At 46.2% G+C, this 19,690-nt stretch overlaps 1 protein-coding gene and 1 pseudogene across 4 annotated transcripts; one reads left to right on the top strand and one right to left on the bottom strand.

Moving 5' to 3' along the window:
* Window positions 1-415: 415 nt before the first annotated feature.
* LOC122040460 (respiratory burst oxidase homolog protein A-like) lies at window positions 416-11,150 on the bottom strand. Of its 4 annotated transcripts, XM_042599778.1 has the most exons (15): window positions 10,992-11,149; window positions 10,131-10,813; window positions 9,892-10,051; window positions 9,755-9,803; window positions 9,070-9,183; window positions 8,067-8,489; window positions 2,841-3,224; window positions 2,667-2,762; window positions 2,468-2,583; window positions 2,207-2,374; window positions 1,689-1,848; window positions 1,398-1,598; window positions 1,173-1,301; window positions 974-1,052; window positions 416-887 (listed from the first exon to the last, which is right to left on the bottom strand). In XM_042599778.1, exons 2-15 carry the CDS (start codon window positions 10,789-10,791, stop codon window positions 778-780), a joined length of 2,850 nt encoding a protein of 949 aa, XP_042455712.1. In that variant the 5' UTR covers window positions 10,792-10,813; window positions 10,992-11,149; the 3' UTR covers window positions 416-777. The 4 variants fall into 4 exon arrangements, with proteins under 4 accessions (XP_042455712.1, XP_042455714.1, XP_042455713.1 ...); XM_042599780.1 differs by lacking the exons at window positions 416-887; window positions 974-1,052; window positions 1,173-1,301 and having other exon boundaries at window positions 1,457-1,598; window positions 1,689-1,807; window positions 10,992-11,150; XM_042599779.1 differs by lacking the exons at window positions 416-887; window positions 974-1,052; window positions 1,173-1,301 and having other exon boundaries at window positions 1,474-1,612; window positions 10,992-11,150.
* Window positions 11,033-18,367, top strand: LOC122040364 (annotated as a pseudogene).
* The last annotated feature ends 1,323 nt before the right edge of the window (window positions 18,368-19,690 follow it).

Below are 19,690 nucleotides of genomic sequence, written 5' to 3'. Positions count from 1 at the left end.
TACAATCATCAAATAATTGATTTTAGGACTCTAACAAATATACATTGCGGAGTGTATAAAATTGGAATGTACCGTCACAGTACAAGATAAAAGTGATTACTTAAAAGGGAGTGTTATGAATGGATGATTTTTGAATCTCTTTAATGACAACTTTTGGATAAATTAAAATTTGGATAAAGATGTATTTTCATTACTTATCAGACGAACACTAATCTTCTCTACATATGTAGAGCCATGCTCATGTAACAATGAATTGCAAATGCGACACCCCAATAGTAAAGTGTGCCTTCTATAACAATATATACTACACTTAATCTTAACCAATAGGTCAGAAAAAGATATCAAACACAATGATGTCGGGCCTACATTTAAATAGCATTCTTTTCCAGGTGACTGAGCTAGAGCTTGCGACGCGGGACTAAATTCCCAGTCCATTGATTGCAGAATCAACTGTAACAATTTTAACATGTTAATAAAATACAAACATTAAGACACCACCTTTCACCCCCTCAACAATCATATACAGTCAGTCAATTATTAGTTTTTTAGGGTTCATATACAAGTATACACTAGATAGCAATTCCTTTTCTCCTCACTTATTGCTAGTAGTTACAAGTATTAGTCACAATAACATAGACTTTCTAGCTCTTGATAAAATCTAACTCTTGATAACATAGTCAAGCTTTCTTTGCCTCTGAATATCATTATGGGAAATAAACAAAAAGGCTTTACATTTTTTCTCTCTACCGTATAGCATACCAGATCGATGAATGTTGATCAGAAATGCTCCTTGTGGAATTCAAATTTGGTTGAACCTCTCTGGTTGGAGTCATAGCACAACTTGCCTAGCTCCTGCCCCAGAACCGGTGCTCCGCAGTAGAATACTCCTGTGTCCAATGGATGCACCATGGATTCAAGTTTACTGATATGGTAGGGCTATTGAATAAGAAAACTGAAGAACTACAAAACTGACCTATTTTTGCGTCGGGGTGTTTGGAGCTTATCCGGGCGAAGACTTTCTTCCAGTTAGGCCTAGCAAAATGCGTGCGCACCTGAAGAATCAATTAGAAAATATCTAAAGTTATTGGCATTTAGGCTTATTCCTATCTTCATTCTTGCAATGTATCATCAAACTTCAATCTTAAAATAAAACAAGCAACGAAGTAACTCACCCTGGTGCCGGAAACGATGTCAACACCATGCTTTGCGTGATTGAGAGCCTGGATCATGGTGATTAGAGCTGACCTTGCATCTCCTTCTTCATACACGCTGGTCAAGTAATTGTGCATCTCGATTATACCCTATCGGTCCAAATGAATTAGCTAGGAAATACTGCAGATGTATATGCTTGTGAATCAAATTCTAAAAAATTTGAACTTGTAGTTGTAGTTAATTACCCGTTGGTCTAACTCAGCCACTTCATTCATAACTCCTTTAAACCAATCAAAGGAGCCTTGCTCACGAGTAACCCAATAGAAATATGCATTTGTTGTTTTGAGAGTCCACTTTACTCTGCGTGAGGCTCTCATGAGTGTTGCCAAATCAACTCGCTCCCCGTTTTGTGGTTGCTTTGGCGGGCAGAGTTCGGAGAGTGCTTCCTGTGTCAGGAACACTAATAAATTGACATCTCAACTGAGGTAGAGCTACATTTGAATAAGGGCAATAAGAAAAAGGAATCTAAATCTCACATTCTCCTCTTCCATTTTGACAATGTTGTTGAGTAGATCCTTCAATATGCTAATGAAAGGTGTTGCACCAATGCCGAGGCCGACAAGTAGGAGAACATCGTATTTCTTGTAATCCTGGGCTGGAGCACCATAAGGCCCATCAATCAAAAGTTTTGGCAAGCTGCAATTAGAAAAATGAGCAGTTGAAAACAACACTAATGGAGAAAAGATAATATCGCTAATCCCGAATGGTTCAGTATCACCGGCTTCACAGTAAGATACAGATAAATCACAGGAGATATTTTACCCTAATACAATAGCTATATGGAGAAGATCAGATTCCCAATGAGGTATTTTGTATCCGTTGAGAATTGACTCTGAGACTTATTATAGCAAACACATATACAAGTACTAACTGTGCCAATCCGTGAGGGTGGCCCGACTCTTTAAAATATTACTACTAATATAGTTTAGAGAGTGTTTCAATTGTCCCAAATATGTAAGACCAAATTAATTCCAGTCAGTACTGCAAGACATACCTCTTTTTGGTAGCCTCATCTGCTCTCAAAAGGCCACTCTTTCCTGCGACTGAAGGTTCACATGCTGCAGCAAAAACTCGTTTTAGTTCCCTTGTCCAGTCACCGAGTTGTCTAATGTGGACACTTAAGTAGTCATCTCCAGGAGCTGAAGTGATTGAGAAAGGATGCCTACAGGAAAAACAAAAAGAAGAATACAGTAAGAATATAGTTTATTGTAGACTTAGAACTCCTAAACAGATGATTTTGCATCCTGAGATGTACCATTCAAAGGGCGAGACAGCAGGGCACTGCACAAACATGTACTGACCACTCTTGTAGCGAAATGCTGCAGGCTTTGACATTTGAAGCGTGAGAACATTACCTGGATATATGGCAACCTGGATTGGAATTAAGAAGTCGAAGTTACTACATTACATAATTGTACACACACGGTCAACTTTTCACTATAGAACAGAGTTACCTTTAGTAAACGAACAGAGTAATGACCGGACCTGAGGGCTCTTAGACTCCTCTCCCCGACGTACAGAAGAACTGGAACTGCAAGATACATCCATGTCTGCATCAGTCAAGAAAGTTGAGTCATATAATAGCAGAAAAATCATAAAATTGAAATTCCAATGAAGAAAGAACATACTGTCTTATTGTACCACTTGTGGATAAGGTAGAGACGTTCACCATGCACAATCAACAAAATGTAGACGATGACAAATAGGTGGTGGGAGTACCAGAAAGCATTGAAACCAGTAAGCCTATCGAAGGGCTTAGGGAATCTCACTAGGCTCCTACGAAACCAGTGTGTTGCAAGGATGAAAGCCAACACCATGCAGACCACCATTATGATTCCAGTGATGCCCTCAACACCTCGCATGAGATCCAAGTAGGTTGGCTTTGTGTCTCCAAAATAAGGGCGCAAACCTTGGTACTTCTCTTTGGAGGATGAGATTAGCCGGGGAAAGTCGCAAGCGAGGTGATTGCCAGCATGGAGGATCACTCCAACGACTATCGCTGCTGCGATGGTCTAAATACAGTAAAACAAGTGAGCAAGCGACGCAAATGCTAGCAGAAAGATAAATTCTCCTACCAGATGAAATATTTAGTTCAGGTTTTACAGATAATACGGTGTCAAGATATTTCATGGTCAAAGACAAAACTTATAATTACAATTATGGTCCTTGCCCTTTCCTTTCTCCATTAAAGTATGAAAATCCAGTTTCTCATTTATGGATGTTCAATAACAGTGTGCTTTCATAATATATCTTGATGCTAGCATCTCTTCATCCAGATATTTTAGACCGTTGACAACACATGAAGACATCTGGTTAGGTATTTCTTCCCTGTGCATGTCTTCTTCAGTGGTGGTTAGGTGATGCCATCGCTTTCTACATATTCATCTGCCCAACTTATGGCATACTCCAACTATTTAATGCAATAATCATTATTTTCCAGGCGCCTACACTTTATATCTGATGTCGGCCACACATACTTCACTATTTTTATCTTTCGATTACTCATTTGTTATTAATATAAATGTTCATAATATAATAAATCTGAAAATTTTCAATATTTTCCCAAAAGTTAAAACAAATTTTAAATTATTTTTAAGAAATCTGAAAGTTAATTCTTAAAAATCAATTTATTTGAGAATTTATTTTGGTAAAAATTCACAACTTTGGGATGCCTATGTATGACCCCTAGAAAAAATTTTCAGATTTTTTTTTCTAACCCTGTCTATTTTTCACTTAGTTTTTTTTATATAATCAAAAGGAAGAATAACTAGATGATTAAGTTTAGGGAGAGGTTTTATTTATTTATTTATTTCTTTAATTGCTATTTTATTACATTCTCTTATTGCATTTAACACTTGCACTTAAATGTCATAGTAATGTTTTAATTGCATTTTATTTGTCTGTTTTACTCTAATTTTAACTTGGATTGATGCACATGAAAAATGGGAGATTGTAAGTTCCCCAGATTAGTTTTGATGTGATCAACCAAGTTAAGTTAGGTCTTGTGATATTTTGATGTCTTGTATCTAAATGTGTAGGAACATAGGAGCACAAGAAGTCGTGCGGAAGATGCAGCGACCAAGAATGATGACACGGGAAGAGAGACGATGGACTCGGTGCACCGGAGGGACGAGAAGCTGCGGAAGAGTACACCGATGGACGAAATGGATGTGTGCAACGTTCGAGGAATGAGAAGCTGAGGAGGAAGCCTGCTCGAGGAGAAGGACAGAATTGAATTCAGGTGAGCTTAACTTCGGATGACCGAAGTATCTCCAAATGAGCGGGATAGAAGAAGATCAACTTGGAGGTTGATCTTGAAGACCCAAGGCGCCTCACTTGTGATTGAGGGTGCCTCATGTGCTAGAGTTACATCTACCAGCCGCCAGAGTGAATGCACCACCAAGGAGCATGGAGGCGCCTTGCTGGAAACTGGAGGCATCCTTGTGCCTCTATTAGAAGCACCCTGGAGCTTCTATAGAGGTGGCTCCAATGAACAGTAACCGTTAGGCTACCATTGAGAAGAGGATAAACTTTTATCCTTTTGAAGGCATCCTGGATCTCCATGGAGGCACCTCCAAGCAACGTTAACTTTTTTCAGGAGGTTATAAAAAATTCCCTGGAGCTAGAAATTATATATCAATCATTATACTAATCTTTCTAGTAATTCCTGAGCTTTCAAAGACTGTAAGAGACTACTTTGCCTTCACAAAGGAGAAGTTTAGTGGAGATTTCAACTGCCTTGGATTAATAATCACTCAGGTTGTAACCAAGTAAAATATTTTTGTCCTTTTACTTTATTTCTGTTATTTTATGTTAATTATTTTTACTTAATTAATTGTGCATTCTTGCTAAAGCAAAAGGCAAAAGCAAGAGATATTATTCTAACTTAATTTTTAAGGCTGTTCACCACCTCCAGCCGGCCTAATGCGGACCTACAGTGGTAAGTATGCTTATGATGAAAAGGCATGCTCATCATACTAAACATAATGGTGACGTGCCCTATGTTGGATCGAGTCGCACGTGAGAGGGGGGGGGGGTAAATCACATGATTTTCAAAACTTATTTTATTATTTAAATAAAAACTCGAGTACGTGCAGCGGAAAATTAAGAAGAAAAAGAACGCAAGAAAACATGGTCAGTTTTACTTGGTTCGGAGTCTTTGGCGACTCCTACTCCAAGACTCAAGTCTCGTGAACCTATCGATGGGTAATCCACTAAAAAGAATTTAGGCGAAGTGTAACACACTACACTTCCTTTTTTTAGTAATTAAATAAAAAAAAATTGTTACCAACACGTAAGGATCGATGTGAGAGCATTCTTTTGTCGGTGTCAGTCTGCGGCCACGATCGGAAGTCCTCGAAGGAGTCGTCGGGCGCAGCAGCTTCGTAGCAGAGTCATAGCAAGAAGTCGGAGTAGTTGGAACCTTGAATTGACGCGTAGTAGCTCGTATATTAGTTGTTGTAAGAAGCTTAGTCGAGATTGGCTTATAAAGGCCATGGAAGACGCCTTCCATAGGCGTTGAAGGCACCTTCAATGGGTCAAATCTGATCCCAAAGTCATTGCGCCTTATCTACGACGATGTCCAAATTTTATCCCGGAAGGCGCCTTCAAGCCATTGAAGGCACCTTCCATGAACAGTGCGAAGGCGCCTTCCATTGCTTGAAGGCGCCTTCGGGCACTATTCATCCAAAGGCTTTTTGCTCCTTTTGCTCTGCAAGTTGTGTTAGTCTAAAACTAAAACATCTAACATGTAAAATAAAGTTAGCACCATGAAAACAAGAAGTAGTAATTAGCTTCTGTCTTCCAGGACCAGAAACTAGTCAAGGTCTCAGAATAGGGATCCAAAATGGACCTAACATAAACCGACGCCTACTATCCCTCAACCGGGATACGTCCTCATAAAATCACTCTCCTCCAGTGATTTACCTTTACTTTCCATCTTGTAGTCGGTTGACTAGTCTTCTGACCCATCAGGTCTTCATGCCAGTTCTTATGACCCAACTGGACTTCTACTGGTTGTCCAGTCCCTCGAATCCAACCGGACTTCTTGCCAGATATATGGTCGGCCCGTTGACCTATCTGGACTTCACACCAGCTATCCGATCCCGTGAACTTAGCTGGATTTCAACCTGATGTCTGGTCCTTCGAACTCATCAATTCCTGCACACTCGGTAAAGCAATTAGATCACAAAACACCTAACTTAACTCATTTGTCAGTCATCAAAACTTGAGTTAGACCGTTAGTGCAAACTGCACCAACACCCTTTTTCAAGGCGCTAGTGTGACGTCAACTCAAGTCGAGTGATGGAGCAGGGACCGAGCGCCAGATCAGATCGAGAGACACAAGAAACACAAGTGTCTAGTCAATCGGGCTTGCAACCTCCTTCGACTAGACTTGGAGGGGAGTTTTGTGATACGACGAATAATATGGGGCCCCCGAAGTCGATGTTAAAGTCAAGAAAGCTAGCTGACGTGACAATCAAAATCATAGAGAGGTCAATACTCGGGCTAGTACGGTCACGTGTCTCAGCCGAGTGGTTTAGCCAATCGGACCTCTGGTCCTATCGGATCCCAAGTCCCTTAGGATCAATAGAACCTCGAGTTATATTAGTATAATTCAGAGCCGAATCCTCTTAGTCTGATCGAATATGCTAGGCGTAAGGCCCAACCAGACTCTTCGACCGAGCAGAGGCTGAGTCCTCAAGAGGGTTATCATTCCTTAGTCAACCCGACCCCGTCGACGAACGAGGTCCGATCGGACAAGAGAGGAGACTCGGTCGGCCTACCATTAAAACATATTAGTGGTCCATCAACTTAATGACCTAATACGCCTTTTTGACGTTTTATGTAATGGTTGTCATAGAATCAAGGTAATACTCCCTGTGCAGTTTTTATGATGGAAGCTTCTACCTTGCAAGTACAGAAGTGGTGGATCTATTTTCGAAAAGGTGTCAGAATATCAGAATGGTCAGCCATTTTTTAGAAATAAATCAATATTCGTGCACAAAGGAAAAGTAACACTATATAAAGGATTTCCTCCTAAAGGCGCATGTCAACATTACGTACTCATAATCCACTTTCTACTATTCACTGCATTCCATTTCCTTTCGACCACTTATTTGACTTGAGCGTCGGAGTGCTTGCATCGGGGACCCCCTTCCTAGCCTGGTTGCTGATGTTTCTTTCCCTCTACGTGCGTTTTTGACACACAGAATCGTTCGGTGCCCTCTACTTCTAGCTCAAAGTTTTCTCACGGTCAACATCGAAATCATCGAAATCACCTATCCAACGCACTATCTTCCCCAATTTTAGACCACACATAAAGAGTTAGGTATTGCTTTCTAGTACATGGTAACAACTCGTCAAAGTCCATTCCCAATAAAGAAAGATAGATTATAGGGTTAATTTATAATCGATCGATAAGTTAGTTAGGGAGAGAAAAAAAAATTCTCTAAGACCATACATCCCTTGAAAATTAATTTCTTATCCCATTATAATACCCTTAGCAAGCTACGGATCCCGCTGGGACTATTTTTCTCCTGGACATGTTTTCTTCCGTGGTGGTTAGGTGATGCCATCACTTTCGACGTAGTTATCTGCCCAACTTATGGCATACTCCATCTATTTAATGCAATAATCATTATTGCGCCTACCCTTTATATCTGATGTCGGCCATACATAATAATAGGGCGAAGAAATTAATGGAGAAAGACCTTCACTAGTTTTATCTTATCCCCGCAGTATTTTACTCCTTTGTTATTAATATAAATGTTCATAGTATAATAAGAAAAGATAGATAATGCATACGAAAGTGGAGAGTATAAAAGAAAGAATTAATTAGAATACGGACTGACCTTATGGAAGTTGATGTTGTCGTCAAATGGCAGGGCACGGGCGAGGCGGGTGGAGCGTAGCCAGGTGATGGTGTTCCGGCACACCGGGAGGAGGATGAGAGCCATGTTAAACTTTAACGTCTCGGCGGCGCCCTTGGCGGTTGTGAGACAGTAGCCCATGACACGGAACGCGTACCTGTTGCGATACTGGATGAATTTCCAGATGAAGAGGCCAGCCATGAGGGCGATCCACAGGGTCACCACCCACAGCCTCTTCCAATTCTCCTCCACGTAGTAGGCCAGCTTGGTACTCAGCTTCCTGATCGGTCCCTTCTTCCTCAGCCCGGCCAGGTTCTGGCTCAGCGCCTGGCTCGTGTAGCTCAGCGCCTGGCTGTAGTTGAAGTACGTGTCCTTCTGCAGCAGCAGCGTCTCCAGTTGCCAAAGCTGCCATCGCCATAAAAATTACTTCTTTATTAAACTCTTGCTTAGTTTATTAATATCATTAATTAATACAAGTGATCGATCGACAAAGCTTTCTTCGGCCCAAAGGGGAAACATAATTAGTGCTTGAATTAAAATGCATGGATTTGGGGAGAAGTGACAAAGTGGAAATACACGTCCTCATGTTGGTGATGAAAAACAAGGCTGTAAGTGGTGATTCGGGTAAGAAGGCCACCTCAAACGTCCTTTCTGCATGCACCACCATCTCATTTTAATTAAAGTGATCAAGTTGGTCCACAAGTTTGACAAAGGCACCAACATTCTTCTAGAACTCGAAAAGGAGACAGGTACAGGTCCACCAAGAACACCAAGAAATAAGAGTGAAATTAACCTAACATAAATCTCTTGAAATCCATAGCTTAAGATTGATGGAAGAGACTACGACACAGAGAAGACCAGAGCTCCCGTGCTATCTCAGGCTGGACCCATGGCTATATATATATATAATAAATTTATTATTTAAACCATGCAGTTATGGAAGAATTCACGTTTGAATATATTTTAATTAAAAGGAGAGAGTGACCTCGATGTAGCCGAGTCTCTCGGGATCCAACTCCTCCATTATTAAAGCTGCATACTCCTCTGCCTGTTCTTTCAGCCTCGACAGCTTATTAGCGCAAGCACTAAGCATTATTATCTGAAAAGGAAATAAAATAAAATAATGACGCAAGTCAATCAAAATCTATATAAATAAGGTTAGTTTTCAAAACAACTTAGTAAAAAAATGTTCAAAATGCGACACTTTTTCATTATACAATTAAAATATCCCAAACATATCAATAAGACAGAGACATTGATGGGCAATTCAAATGTAAATGATAGTATTTGACCTAAATACCCTTCACCAACCGCTGTGACAGGGGCAGTGGACTGGGCCTGAGCTGGGCAAAACAGTAAACTAATATATTCCATCGGACTAAAAATCAAGATGGGAACTTCGGCAGAGCTGTTAAGAATGTGTCAATGAAAGCGAAGGATTTTGTGAGGAAATGAGGTGTGGAGGAAATCGGGTAGTTGATACTGATGTCGCCGGTTCTGTTCACCAACTCCATTAAGTTTAATTTTAAATGTAGTCTGACTACGATGCAACGGAAGAACGTCAAATTATCATCATAAATCGGCGTTACCTGGTTCAATATTTTCTTTTTTTTTTCTTTTTTTTTTTTTTTTTTTTTTGGCTAAAAGTAAACGATGAAGGGAGAGATTACCTCTTTTACTTCCTCCTCTGTGATGTGGCCGTCCTCGTTCTTGTCCACCCTAAACGGATTCAAAATTTGAAAATTGGGGATCGAATTTTTGGGGTTGAGAGAATGAAGGAGGAGGAGGAAAATTAGGGATTTGTTACATGTCGAAAAAGATCTGAAGTCGGGAATCGAAGCTCTGATCGGTGATCTGGCACCAGAACTCGTGGAGTTCGTCTCTGCTAATCCGCTCGACGTTCAGCCTTCTTCTCCTGCTCAATGCGTCGAACAGCTCCAATGCGAACTCCTCGGAGTCTTTCATTCCTGCGTCGGGCTAGGGTTCGGTTAGATGGAGCGGGAATGAGTCTGGGGAGATGGAGGAAGAAGGAGTGGAGGGGCGGACCTATGCATTGGGCGAAATCGGATCGGGCGAGGAAGCCGTCGTGCGCGAGCTTGTCGAAGTTGATCTGCACCTCGTTCCACGCGTCGACGCCGTTGGCCTTGCGGCCGCTGATGAATCGGAGGCCTCGGAGCGCCTTGTGGGCGCCGGATCTGCTCCGATCGAGCTGCGCCCGTTGCCGCCGCGCTGCCCTCGCGGCCAGGGCCGAATCGACGCCAGGCGTCGCCGAGGAGGACGAGGCGGCCGCGGCCCGCGAGGACGGGCCGTGGCCCCACGGGAACCGCTTGAGCTCCGCCTTCAGGTCCTCCTTCAGCTGCCGCGCCCGCGCCACCGCCTCCGCCTTCAGCTCCTGCGAGATCTGCAGCAGCCGGTGCGACGAGCTCCGCCCGATGGACGGCGACCGCGACGCCGACGCCGCCTCAGACCACGCGGCGTCCGACGCGTACCCCGCCTCGATGGCCGCCGCTGCCGCCGCCGGCTCGACTCTGCGGAGCACGATGGTGTCGTCGTCCTGGAGGTCGATGGTCACCTCCACGAACTCCTCCCCGTCGTCCGACACCATCCCCGACGTCGCCGGCGACGTCGCCGCGCTCAGCGCCCTCCCCGCCGGCACGGTGTCCGACGCCCATCGCCGCTGGTGCCGCGTCGCCGACGGCCCCCTCATTGCGCAGCCCAGCCGCCCACGCCTTCAACTCAAAACCAAACGTGAATATATGAATACAATATCGAGACAGGTGGAGTCGTCGCCGTCGTCGTCGAACGCGCTTGGAATGGAATCTCACTCCTAAACACGCGTCGCGTAACGATATTTGCGCAAACAACAAACGCACACAATAAAATCAACACAAAAATACCGAGACTCACTCCGTGTCTAGCCACTCGGATCGATCTGCGCTTGCTTGAGGATGAAGGCGGCGACGGCGGAGACGGCGGCGACGGCGGAGGTTGAGCTGTGGGAATCAAAACCTTTTGATTCAAGTTTCACTGGATGGAGCAACGACTCGGTGTTTATAAGTATAGAATGGATGGATATTTAAAGTTGGGTCAGTAGGTGGGTTCAAGTCACCATGTAGGTTTTGAGGTGGTTGTGTGTGATGGCCGCTAGCACGGATGCTTGGACCACACCTAGATGGATCAGTTCATTTATAGATGGAGTTCTATAAATCTTATCTATGGGTGAGATCCATGAAAGTTTATCTATGAATCACTCTTAATCTAAGAACGAATCAAGAGTTACGATCCAAAGGATCTGGACTGGATGGCCACGAGCACGGTGGTTGATACGGTGGGTCCTAATTTTATATATATATATATATATATATATATATATATATGGTCTCCTGTAGTATGATTCCTGCGGTTTGGTGCGGCATGAAGGAGTTGAATGTTCACGTCAGCTAAGTTAAAAAAACGCAAGCTTTGAAAGGGGGTAGGAGGGGAACACGCTGGTGTTCGTTAGGAATGTTGGGAATTCTTGTAAGGGGGTAGGAGGGCTGCTAGAGTTCGTCGGCATCAGGCCGGAGAGGATGCTTCAGGTGCCGACATTGAAGACCTGCGACTTCACGCGACTTTATTCCGGTGCGACGGTAAACGATTGGGCGCACTTCCAGACGCTGGAGTACCTCGACCTATCGTACAACGAGCTCAGCGACAGCATCCTCGTGGCGCGCAACAGGCTGATTGTGGAGATTCCAACAAGCCTCGGTCACCTCCGGAACCTCGGCGTCTTCAACGCCTCACACAACCGCTTGCAAGGGAGCATCCCAGAGTCGTTTTCCAGCCTCTCGTTCCTGGTGCAGATAGACCTTTCGGACAACAACCTGTCGGGCCTGATCCCGGCGCTGGGGCAGCTCACGACGCTCCAAGCAAGCCAGTACGCGAACAACCCAGGACTCTGTGGCGTGCTGCTTCCGCCGTGCCAGTCGGCGCTGGGGAACCTACCGAGCACGATGCCGTTGAGGGAACAGGGGAAGGAGAGGGGGTCGCCAGCAGCGGCGGCCTAGGCGAACAGCGTGGTTCTGGGCGTGCTAGTGTCGGTGGCGTCGTTGTGCGTGCTGATCGTGTGGGCAATCGCGATGCGGGCACGACAGAGGGAGGCGGAGGAGACGAAGATGCTGAACAGCCTGTAGGCGGCGCACGCCGCCACGACGTGGAAGATCGAGAAAGAGAAGGAGCCTCTGAGCATCAACGTGGCCACTTTCCAGCGACAGCTCCACAAGCTCAAGTTCTCGCAACTCATTGAGGCCACCAACGGCTTCTCGCCCGCCAACTTAATCGGCTGCGGAGGCTTCGGCGAGGTGCATCACAGAAAATTTCCATTGAGTGGAACTTCCTGCCCTAAATTTTGGCTCTGGTTGTTGCAGGTGTTCAAGGCGACGCTCAAAGACGGGTCGTGCGTGGCGATCAAGAAGCTGATCCACCTGAGCTACCAGGGCAACCGCGAGTAGGGCTGTAAATGAACCAAGCGTTCGTGAACAAGCTTGGTGTTCGGCTTGGTAAGAGCTTGTTTATGTTCGTTCAATATGCATTAGATTAATTAAACAAACAAGCTTGAACAGCTCGTTAAGCTAAACAAACAAGCTTGAACATATATGTGTTCAGCTCGTTAACGTTCGTGAACAACGTTCGTGAACAATGTTCGTGAACAATGTTCGTGAACAACGTCCGTGAACAATGTTCACGAACAATATTTATTAATAAAATTCTTTTCAATATGCTAAATAAACAATAAAATAAAATAAATAAATAAATTTAAATTATCAATCTTAATAACCAATCAAACAATTAAAGTTTTAAACAATCAAACAAGCTTGAATTGAGAGCTTGATAACATCTAAACGAATCAAGCTCAAACAAAGCTGAAGCCAAGCTCGAACCAAGCTCAAGCCAAGCTCAAACCAAGCTCAACTCAAGCTTGAATTGAGAGCTTGATAACATCTAAACGAACCAAGCTCAAACCAAGCTCAAGCCAAGCTCGAACCAAGCTCAAGCCAAGCTGGAATTGAGAGCTTGATAACATCTAAACGAACCAAGCTCAAGCCAAGCTTCAAACAAGCTCAAGCTCATAAAAAATAAATCAAGCCAAGCTTGAACACTCATTTCAAAAGCTTGGTTCATTTTAAGCTCGGCTCAGCTCGGCTTGTTTATAGCCCTAACCGCGAGTTCATGGCAGAGATGGAGACATTGGGCAAGATTAAGCACAAGAACCTGGTGCCGCTGCTAGGATACTGCAGGATGGGGGAGGAGTGGCTCCTCGTCTACGAGTTCATGCACCACGGCTAGGGGTGAGTAGTCAACCCGCTAAACCGACCAACCCGCTTATACCGACCCGAAAAAAAATAATCCGCCAGATATAGGGCCGGATGTAGGGTCCTGATATTACATTATCTGATCTAGTAGGGCCGGATATGATTTTATCCCAATAACCGAACCAATCCGATCCACGATCATCCCTACTTGTAGCAACTACTGTTGATAAGCTACTACACGCTGTAGCAGCTATTGCTGATAAGCTGCTACATGTTATACTAGCTGATCCTGTCTAGAAGCTGAGAAGACGAACCTGCCGGTGTGACGTGTCTGGAAGGTTGACCGCATCCTCATGACCCAGTCGATGAGTTGTCCGCTACGTTGACCAGATCGTCAGAAGTCCTCCTCCGGTCAACTGTACCTGTATCCAGCGACCGGGTCCCCCCGGTCTCTGGTACCTCGGTGCTCGAGGCGAATTCCACAAATGCATAAATATCCGGATAATAATAGAATATTGAAATAAATGCAAAGAAGGTACGAGAACGTACCCTGGCCCAGGGGGGCGCCCTCGGATGGATGAGTGAGCTGGTCGTGAAACTGACCGAGTCGTCGTGACCCGGAAGGGTGGATGCCTCTGAACCGACCGAAGAGGAGCTGGGTCCGGAGGTGACAACGCGGAGCCGAATGTGGCATGGGTCTGAAAGGTGACACACAATCGGAATACAACGGCGACACGACCGGCGTACGACATCGGCTCGCAGGCCGGAATGTGACAACGGCGCGTAGGCCGGAACACTAGGCAAAGTCGGCACCAGGACTGCCGGCGAAGGGGCTGCTGTGCGCGCGGAGGCTGCCGGCGAGGGGGCGCTGTGCGCGCGGAGGCTGCCGGCGAGGGGGGCGCTGTGCGCACGGAGGCTGCCAGCGAGGGGGGAGAGGAGGAGAAGAAGGGAGCGCCGGCGGAGAGCTGGAGAAGGAGAAAAAATCTCCTTGATGGTTGGCGGCGGCCCAAAATCACGAACCCCTCCTCCCCTTCTCTCTCTGTGAACAGTGCTTAAAAGCACTCCAAACCCTTAATGAGCCCAAAAGACCAAAACGCCCTTTGACCTCCCATTAATTCCTCCCATGCCATTCTCATATCCGGAACACAAGCCTCCCCTTCAAGTCTAGTCGAAGGAGGCGTGAGTCCGACTGACTGGACAAGTCTATCGCAAAGGGCGGAACCGCTCACAATATCAAAATCAAATCGCTGAACCCAAAGTATACTGTCTCCCGCGACCGGTCGCTATAATAATGGTGTCGCATGAGATAGTACTCGTGCCGAGCGGATCAAATCTGTAACCGGACCAATGCCTAGTATGCAGCCACGAAGATACCGACCGGACGATCGAAGTGATGCCGATCGGGTGGATAGACGCTGAGCAGAAGATACTGAGCGAACGACAACACGAGTGATCGACATGTAAACTGACAGCCAACCGAGCGGCACGTGGGACGCTGAGTAGACCGGCACGAGGCCGGGCGTGCGACCTAGATCAAGCGGTGTGGCCGAACGGATGATCGGAAAGATGTCGATCGAGTGAGTAGACGGCGAGCGAACAACGCCGAACGAGCGACAGAGAAAATGACGATCAGTCAATCATGAAATGCTGGCCTGACGTGCTGAATGAGCAGCATCGAGAATGGTCAACGAGCGAACATAAAATGCTGGTCCGCCAGTCGAGTAGCGAGGAGTTGGCAATGCTGAACGAGCGATCAGAATGATGCCGATCGGATGCACAGATGCCGGACGAATGCTGTCGTGCGAACAATCGTAATGCTGCCGATCGGATGTATAGATGCCGGACGGACGATGCCGCGCGTGCGACTGCGGTGACGTCGATCGGTCAGATAGATACCGGGCGGACGATGCCGCGCGTGCGACCGGAGTGACGTCGATCGGTCAGATAGATGCCGGGCGGACGATGCCGCGCGTGCGACCGTGGTGACGTCGATCGGAAGAATAGATACCTGGCCGCGACGACTGCTCGACCCCGGACGGGGGAGATAGATGATCATGAATCTGGTCCGTGACCAGCGAAGGCCGCTCAACCCCGAATGGGGGATATAGATATATGATGTGCTGGTCCGCTGAACTGGTCCGAGACCAGTGATGATTGGCTCGAATATAAACCTCCCGGCCGATCGGCTCGGGGGCCTTCGGCTTCGAGCCCCTGGCTCGGATATAAACCTCCCGGCCGATCGGCTCGGGGGAGATAGGAAATACGATATGCTGATAAGCTGGCTCGAGGCCAGTGATAATCGTTCGACCCCGAACGGGGGAGATAGAATATCTGAAGCTGGTCCTCGACTCCGAACGGGGGAGATGAAATAACTGATGCGCTCAACCCCGAACGGGGGAGATAGAATATCTGATAAACTAGTCCATGTAGCGGTCTTCAAGCCGGGGTTTTATAGTCGCCGGTTCGACTCTACGGTTTAACGTCTGGGCTAGACGGTCTTCAAGCCGGGATTTTTATAGTCGCCGGTTCGACTCTACGGTTTAACGTCTGGGCTAGACGGTCTTCAAGCCGGGATTTTTATAGTCGCCGGTTCGACTCTACGGTTTAACGTCTGGGCTAGACGGTCTTCAAGCCGGGATTTTTATAGTCGCCGGTTCGACTCTACGGTTTAACGTCTGGGCTAGACGGTCTTCAAGCCGGGGATTTTATAGTCGCCGGTTCGACTCTCGATATTTAACGTCGGAGCTCGACGGCTCTGAGGGCTAATTCAAACCCGGCCGATCAACTCGGGGTCTTCGCCATCGAGCCCGTGGCAGCCACGGGCTCGTATATAAACCTCCCGGCCGAACGGCTCGGAGGCCTTCGTCTTCGAGCCCGTGGCTCGGATATAAACCTCCCGGCCGAACGGCTCGGGGGCCTTCGTCTTCGAGCCCGTGGCTCGGATATAAACCTCCCGGCCGAACGGCTCGGGGGCCTTCGGCTTCGAGCCTGTCGCTCGGCTCGGGGGCCTTCGGCTTCGAGCCTGTGGCTCGGATATAAACCTCCCGGCCGAACGGCTCGGGGGCCTTCGGCTTCGAGCCTGTCGCTCGGATATAAACCTCCCGGCCGATCGGCTCGGGGGCCTTCGGCATCGAGGGACTAATACAGATCATATAACTAACCGAGGACAGATAACGGGAAAACTGACCTAGGTCATGAGAATAGTAGAACTCTCCGACATCGTCCATCTTCACGTTCCAGATCAGGCGCGTTCCCACAGACGGCGCCAATTTGATCCTGTCTAGAAGCTGAGAAGACGAACCTGCCGGTGTGACGTGTCTGGAAGGTTGACCGCATCCTCATGACCCAGTCGATGAGTTGTCCGCTACGTTGACCAGATCGTCAGAAGTCCTTCTCCGGTCAACTGTACCTGTATCCAGCGACCGGGTCCCCCCGGTCTCTGGTACCTCGGTGCTCGAGGCGAATTCCACAAATGCATAAATATCCGGATAATAATAGAATATTGAAATAAATGCAAAGAAGGTACGAGAACGTACCCTGGCCCAGGGGGGCGCCCTCGGATGGATGAGTGAGCTGGTCGTGAAACTGACCGAGTCGTCGTGACCCGGAAAGGTGGATGCCTCTGAACCGACCGAAGAGGAGCTGGGTCCGGAGGTGACAACGCGGAGCCGAATGTGGCATGGGTCTGAAAGGTGACACACAATCGGAATACAACGGCGACACGACCGGCGTACGACACCGATTCGCAGGCCGGAATGTGACAATGGCGCGTAGGCCGGAACACTAGGCAAAGTCGGCACCAGGACTGCCAATAAGTGCCGGAGGAGGGCTGCTGGAGAGCTGGAGAAGGAGAAAAAATCTCCTTGATGGTTGGCGGCGGCCCAAAATCACGAACCCCCCCCCCCCTCTCTTCTCTCTGTGAACAGTGCTTAAAAGCACTCCAAACCCTTAATGAGCCCAAAAGACCAAAACGCCCTTTGACCTCCCATTAATTCCTCCCATGCCATTCTCATATCCGGAACACTAGCTATTTCCGATTAGCTACTACAACGTATAATGAATAATGCCTATTATCATTTTAAATTATTTTATTTTTTTTGTTGTACTTATATTTATATTTTATATTTCATTGGATATAGGGTCGGATATCTAAATAACTGACAACCCGTCGGATATCTGGTACATAAGAACCGTCGGATATAGGGCCGGATGTAGGTCCTGATATTGCATTATCTGATCTAATAGGGCCGAATAGATTTTTACTCCAATAACCGAACCAACTCGATCCGTGATCACCCCTAACCACGGCAGCCTCGAGGACATGCTCCACTCACCGCCCATCGACAAGGTTGCTGGACCCGCCCTTAGCTGGGCGGCGCGAAAGCAGATCGCCCGCGACGCAGCCAAGAGCCTCTGCTTCCTCCACCACAATTGATCCCCCACATCATCCGCCGCGACATGAAGTCTAGTAATGTGCTGCTAGATGCGCAGATGGAGGCGTGCGCCTCCAACTTCGGCATGGCCCGGCTCATCAACGCCCTCGACACCCACCTCAGCATTAGCACGCTCGCCGACACACCGGGCTACGTTCCACCATAGTACTACCAGAGCTTCCATTGCACGGCCAAGGGGGGCGTCTACTCCTTCGGGGTCGTCCTGCTCGAGCTGCTCACTGGGCGGCGGCCCACCGACAAGGAGGACTTCGGGGACACCAACTTAGTGGGGTGGGTGAAGATGAAGGTGAGGGAGGGGAAAGGGCGGGAGGTGTTCGACGGGAAGTTGCTGCTGATGGGCGGCGGGGAGGCGACGGAGGAGGAGATGGAGAGGTTCTTGGAGATCACGTTGAAGTGCGTGGATGACTTTCCCTCCAAGAGGCCGAACATGATGCAGGTGGTGACCATGCTGAAGGAGCTCAGCCCGGCCGGGGATGTAGCGGCAGCGATCCCGTAGCTTAATGTTACTCATAATTTTTTTTAACTTTGCTGACGTGGACATCCAACTCCTTCCTGTCTCTATATATATATATATATATATATATACTAACTATTTTTTAAAAATATAGTCATCCAGCGCACATTATAATTATAATATAATACAATATAAATTTAATATTCAGACCTATAAATTTGACTTATCTGTCCGAGATATTTATACAAACAACATAATTTCATTTTAAACTACATTAAAATTAATTAATAAAAAAATGCATATTAATGTATTTTAATATTAAAATACATTAAAATAGTATGATTTTATAAATTTTTAAATCAGCGTCTTCCTAAGGAAGGCGAGGCTTGAAGAAGAGCATGACCTCCTCCTCCTCTTCCCTGCTTTGACTGACAGGATGTTCTACAGCTTGACTTTGGAAAAAGTCAAATCCTCATCCTGCCTTGCTTTGACTGACAGGGTGTTCTACAGTAGCTTGACTTTGAAAAAAGTCAAATGAAAGAGAGAGAGTTTGTTTCAATTCATTAATCATATTAGTCAAAACAAAACTTAAAAAATCACAAGACAACTGCATGGCACCCAAGCAATCGGGAAGAATGTTAGACTTCTGGATCATTCCTTATAAACACTTTTAATTGAACTGATCATCTCTAAAATTACCCAGACCCGAAAAACAAACAAGACGGTTGAATAGATCACAATGACAACACAAAGTTCCCAACATAATTAGAGGGCACTCAGACCACAATAAAACTTATAATATTTTGTAAACCTCTTCGATCATTCGATAATCACTAGCACAAAGACAAATAAATTTCTAAAACTCGCTAGCTAACTGGCTTAATCTTTATCCGGTTCATAGTCGATCGCAAGAATGCTAACAAAAGAGCACAAGTAAGTAGTAGCTTGACACTAGGATTAAGAAATCGACATATAGATAAGATTAGGATGGTAGGAGTAACCTCAAAGTGTCTTCTTCATCACACCTCAATTTTACTCCGCTAAAATAATCTAACATTAAGTCTGTACTTTACAATGTCCATCAATATCAGACAAAAAATGGGGATTCAAGGACCTCAATGACAGTGTATGCCGCGGCACTCCATGACATTTAGGACTTTGGATTTGAGCTGTCGATCATGATGATCGAGTTCTATCCCGAACTCACATCCACTCCTCATTGTGCATGAGTCAGACATGTTGTTGCTCAAAAGTATTGACCCTAATGGTCTCTACTTGGCATTTGCAATGATGCGGTGATAAGGGAGGACCCACCTGTTATGAGTCAATTGATATGGTGTCGGTTAAAGTTAAGATGGTCAACGTCGGACTTACGATTATCCCGATCGACAAAGGAGTGGCCGATCG

The sequence above is a fragment of the Zingiber officinale genome, chromosome 2A, assembly GCF_018446385.1.
Source record: "Zingiber officinale cultivar Zhangliang chromosome 2A, Zo_v1.1, whole genome shotgun sequence".
Classification (NCBI taxonomy): Eukaryota; Viridiplantae; Streptophyta; class Magnoliopsida; order Zingiberales; family Zingiberaceae; genus Zingiber; species Zingiber officinale.
This window is presented reverse-complemented; position numbering and strand designations above follow the sequence as displayed.